A 5687-nucleotide genomic window follows, 5' to 3' on the forward strand; every position below is an offset into this window, starting at 1 on the left:
AATCTTACCTTGGTTACGTTGAACGCTAGAACGCTATCTAGTGAAGCTAGTCTAGCTGTGCTATTCGACAAATTAGAGGGTGTTAAATGGGATTTAATAGGGCTCAGCGAAGGTAAAAAGACACGTGAGGCCTAAACAGTGCTGAAGAAGGGAGACGTCCTTTGCTATCATGGTTTAGTTGACAGAAAATTACTGGAAATGGAGTTTATCATACACAAGAATATCGCTGGCAACATAGGGGAATACTATAGCATCATTGAGAGGGTTGCAAGTATCGTAACTAAATCCAACAAAATGTACAAGGCTAAGGTGGTACGGGCCGCCTACCTCGAGCCATGACGATCATTTGGTTTTTAGAGTCCTCCACTGCAATAACGCCGCTGAACACGCATTGTGACGCGCTAAAACGTGGCTTGTCATGCTTCACTAGGTAAGCAGATACCACGTGTGCAGCTGGGGTTAACGTTCTAAAGCTGTTCACATTGCAGACGCACGTGGATGTGCCATTTTGACACTTGATTTGTGTTGACAGCATCTTGTCACTACGGGGAAAACAAAACTAGAGGTGGTTGACTGTTCCCACATACCTGGGCCACCGCTTGTCGATGGCGTTATTGCCGTGAAGTGAATGTTATAAATATTTTTTGCATGTTTTAGTTCACGTTTTGTCGGTCTGACTATTCGTTCATTCCCGACGATGCTGATGTGATTTATGCGCAATGATTGGCTAATTAAGCATTCTAGAAAATTTTGGCTCCATGACGTCTTTATTGTCGATTTATCAGTCGATCAATAGGTCAATATATCCATCAATCACTTTCGTATTTGGTTTTTTTATTGATGTAGACCACGTACGCGTTGATCGTTCCCTTAATCATGTGAGTGCTTCTTTGCCTTTCTTTTCCTCCTGCGCAGGGGCCCCTTCAGTGTGGTTCGCCGTTGTGTTCACAAAACGACGGGCCAGCAGTTCGCCGTCAAAGTCGTCGACGTCGCCAAGTTCACCTCCTGTCCTGGACTCGGCACCGAAGGCACGTATTCGCCACTGTTGCGTTGCGTGTCTCGTGATGGGCTCTAAAGTTACAGTCAGTTAAAAACAAGAACTTCAATATCTACCACGGGTACAGCGGTGCTTCATATGTACAACTGTGTCGTTCTTTCTGGCTTCCGTTGTAACCATAACTACTTTTAGGAGCTTGCTACTAGTATCGCTCTGGGCTCGTCTATAGCCTAGCTTAGCCGCTAGTGGCCATTGCTCTCGCTAGAGACGCAGCTGTGCCCACCGTCGATTCCAAGAGCGCTCACTAGATTTGGCGTGCTCTTGTTTGATAGGAGACCGCAAGAGGGCCGCGCCTATATAAAGCGCGCGCTCTCGGCGTGCGACGACTAGTTAGTTTAACACACGATAGTGCGTTGCGATTTCATGCAGTTCGTACGATTACAAACGCCCCACGATCGTCCGAAAAACTTGTAAGACATCGTGGTGTCGATCTTCCCACGGCAACCAACAACAAGATCCTCTGACTTTGTACTTCACGGACCACAAGGCCTTTATGCTCAAAGGGGAAGGTTCCGCTGAGCTTTATATAATATAAATAACAACAATCAGGAAACCATTGTGGTCCGTAAATTAGTATGGAAATAATTACGTTATTACCTAAAATGTGTACATATTGCATCGATACGTAAATTATAAACCATTTTGTATAGAATGCGTACATACAACAGCACCACGCTTCCCCTGTCACGTCTTTGTATGATAGTCGAGTGGATGTCACGGTTTACCGGATTTAACCTATGGAGCAAGCTCCTTCATCATCATTCACTTCGTAGATATGGCGTATTCCACCAAGAGACACCCGCGTGGTCCAGATGTTGCGCGATGGATCTCATCGATGCGGAGGAATGCGTGTGCCAGGCTGCATACCTGAGTATGCTGTGCCTCAACCTCCTCCTCTTTCTCCTTCTTATCCTTACTTTTCTTTGCCGCACTTTTACTATATCATGCTATTCATGGCTATGCTATACCTTTTCCCATCTTTCTCCTTGTTGCCCTCGGTCTCACTTTTCTTTCTGGCACTCTTACTCTGCCATGTCTATGTTTTGCGTATTTTTTTCAGCGGGAGGCCACACATGGCTGTTCTACGCTTTACCCTCTCTCTTACTTCTTTCTATTCTCCTCACTCTCACATAATTGCTTAACCTCACTTCCTTTTCCCGCCTTTTTCCATACATATCTATGCTGTGCGCGGTTTTTCTCTGCGTGACGCTAAGCATATGCACCGGATGGCAGCATACCATGACAGCATGCTCCTTTTCTTCTCTCTCTCTCTCTCTCTCTCTCTCTCTCTCCCTGTTTTCTTTCTTCTCCTCGGGTTTTCGTTCCTTTCCCACCCCCTTGCTATAGGTAACTACGGCGTAGGTGGCTATGATATGCATGATTTTGTCTGCGTTACGCCAAGTGACAGGAGATGACTGAAACCTATGACAATTACGAAAGCTCAAGCTCCTAAATTTCTCTGCACTTGAAACAACAAATAATGAGGTTCTCTATGTATCTTATTCCTTCCTTAGCTTCGTGATATGTTAGTGCTCACTAAAGTTAAAGGGGTCATTACGATCGCTCACTTTGGATGTCACTTGACTGTAGCGCTGCCGAAAAATCGTTCGCCAAACTGAACTCAGGCAACCAACTGAACGCTGACGCCTTACTTTATTTAGATATATTGGAGCAAGTCGCGCTACTACATTCGTGTCTCTGACGCACTTAAGTGTGGCAGCTTGAACTAGTTGGTATGACATGACGATGGTTATAGAGCGAGAACAGAACGACGACACAGAGTTCTTCGTGTCCTTCTTGTCTCTGTGTCGTCGTTCTGCTCTCGCACTATAACTATAGTCTGACGCACTGCTCGTGTTCAACCTGATTCTGTGACGTTTGAGTATACGTCGTGCTCACCTATAAAATTGGGTCTTATTTCACAGACTCATGCAGTGTAGGCATATGGCTTATTTCTATTGTTGTGCTGTTTCTTGTTTCTCGACAGACCTAAAGCGAGAAGCCACCATCTGCCACATGCTCAAACATCCGCACATTGTTGAACTTTTAGAAACATACAGCTCGGAGGGAATGCTCTACATGGTATTCGAATAGTAAGTACATGACCTGCAAATCTCGCGTAATATATCTTGCAGGAGTTTCAATGTCACTCTTCGCTGCGCATAGTTTAATAAATAAATAAATAAATAAATAAATAAATAAATAAATAAATAATCTTAGTTGCCACTTCAGTAAGTAGAGCGCATGGAAATAAAAAAGCCCTGTAAGCTTAACCAGGTTTGCCAGCTGGTCACAGTTCAGCAAGCAGTGCCGTCATACAGAAACTGGCGTACGCAAGTAAAAGCACAAACAAAAAAGCGTACATTATTCTTACACATAGTCACCGAAAGAACTGTCCACGTACATGTTTTTAGGGAATAAAATACAGAAAAACAAAAAAGCTACTACTTAAAAATAAAGCTCGCAACTGACATTTGAATTCTCTCACGAATATATAATGCAGCGCAGGCCTGCGAGATGAACTATAAAACCATTTTGCAATGATAGGTCTAACACAGAGGGCAAAGTTATTCTTACCATCTGGGCCCCGTAGTTTGTGCGTGGTGTTCTTATTCAAACTTTTTCACGAACCATAACGGATACGGAGAAGAATATTCAGCTAACTCAGCTAAATCAGCCAGGATTGAAGTATTATTATTTATTTCATATTGATAGCAAAGAACAATGCGCAAGTTATAGGTTTTGAAAACTGTTAGGATATCAGCATCTTGGAGGAGTCGTGCGGAATGATTATCTCTGGCTATGTGGTACACGATGTGTAAAGGTTTTTCTGTAGAACGTGGAACTTTTTTGAGGCTGTATGCGTGACAGTGCCCATACAAGTTGACAATACTTCACTTGGGTCAAAAACAAAAATTTGCAGAGCAACGATTTCATATCAATTGAAAGAAAGTAACTGTTTTGCGGTATAAAAGCCCAACGAAACGCGAGACAACTGAACACGCGTGATTTATATGCACATGCCACAGCAGCTTTTCCGTAAAGCAAACGCCAAGAAGCTTAAATGCTGGTAATATTTCTATATGTTTGTAGTCGGATATTTATGAATAATATTTAAGAAGCTTGCTGGCATAGCATTATTATATATTTTGGAAATACAGTAGCCGTAGCTCTAAGAAGCGAAAGTTCTCTCCCGTGATGATTGATTGGCATTTGATGCCCGTTTGCAACGAATCTTTTAGGCTGGTACAACAAACCCTGATTGAACCGGTGGACGTCTTGGAAAGGTTACTTGTATCCTTAAAGTTGCATTATATGAATTTCTATTTGTTGTATTACATAAAACACTCTTTATAATATTTTAATGAATAGCTTGCGGTTTCCTGCGGAATGTTAACTTTTTTAAGCGAGAACCTTAATGATATGAGGCTAACAATTTAATCAGTGCTCATACAAATGAGAGTTATTCTGTTTACTGAGCTCAGTGGGATGGTATAATATTGTTTTGCACGTATTCTTGAAATAAAAACGCACCAACTTTTCACAAAATAAATGTACATATGAAGGTTGTTCTCTGCCCCGCTAATAATAACACATACTAAAAGCATTTGCGTGCTGTAGTTATCTCATATGTACTCGAAGTTCACGCATAATGGGGGTGAAATTGTCCTTCCCGCATCAACGGTTCTTTGCTTCAGTAGATAAAGTTCACCTTTGAAATACTGACATGACACGATTTTTTTGTCCATTGCAGTATGGAAGGGGCCGACTTGTGCTTTGAAATTGTGAAAAGAGCGACTGCTGGATTTGTGTACAGTGAAGCTGTGGCCAGGTAAACTTCCCCAAATTTCATTTTTTTGCTGCATTTGTGATATTGCATGCGTGCCAACTATGTCAACTTTAGTAAGGTGAAATACAACAGAAGAAGGGCTGTCACTTCAATGTTTCTTTAAGATTTAGTATCCTTAAAGTCATTTATTTTATTTTTTTCACACGTTACTCGCCCATAGTCGCATGGGCCACAATTCACGATGGCCAGTAGGATCAAAGTACGGTTTGCTGTCTCATATGCGCGTCCATGTAAACAAATAATGAATTATCAGTAACTAGAAAGCAGGGCTCACTGCGAAACCCGAAAAGTTGAGTGGAAGCAAAAGACACGCTCGATGCAAATGCAGCAAGGTTAACAAAATTTAAAGCGCCTGGTTTACTACCATAAATTTTAAACAAGGTAAAGGTGGAAGGGAAAACCGAAACAAGAGTGGAGACAACGAGTGGGCGTGTGAGAAATGAAAAAGGGGTTGATTAATTAGATAATTACACTATCTTGAATAGGCTGGGAAGTACGGAAGCCTCTAGCCATGCTATGGCACTAATCATATTTTTCATTAAGTCCTGATTCAAAATAATTTCTCGGTTTCACAATAGGTATAGCCACTATTAGTAGTGAAACATTTATTCATTATGAGGTTTCTAGGCAAGTAGGCTGTGTCTTTCCTCGAGGGAAGACACTGGCCTATAAACACTTCCTATACACTATATACACTGGCCTATACACACTGGCCTATATACTCTATAAACTGGCCTAAATTTCACCTAATGAGATTGAAAGTCATTGAACTGGTCTATC

General features: G+C 41.9%; 1 protein-coding gene across 1 annotated transcript in view; it reads left to right on the forward strand.

Annotated features, from left to right (window-relative positions):
* The first annotated feature begins 910 nt into the window (after positions 1-910).
* Positions 911-5687, forward strand: part of LOC142795597 (peripheral plasma membrane protein CASK-like) — a 12701-nt gene continuing 7924 nt past the window's right edge. Inside the window, exons 1-3 of the mRNA XM_075886088.1 lie at positions 911-1028; positions 3045-3150; positions 4812-4889. Of these exons, the coding sequence (XP_075742203.1) occupies positions 3074-3150; positions 4812-4889 (155 nt within the window). The 5' untranslated portion in view covers positions 911-1028; positions 3045-3073. The remainder of the gene's footprint in view (positions 1029-3044; positions 3151-4811; positions 4890-5687) is intronic.

The sequence above is a fragment of the Rhipicephalus microplus genome, unplaced genomic scaffold, assembly GCF_043290135.1.
Source record: "Rhipicephalus microplus isolate Deutch F79 unplaced genomic scaffold, USDA_Rmic scaffold_752, whole genome shotgun sequence".
Lineage (NCBI taxonomy): Eukaryota > Metazoa > Arthropoda > Arachnida > Ixodida > Ixodidae > Rhipicephalus > Rhipicephalus microplus.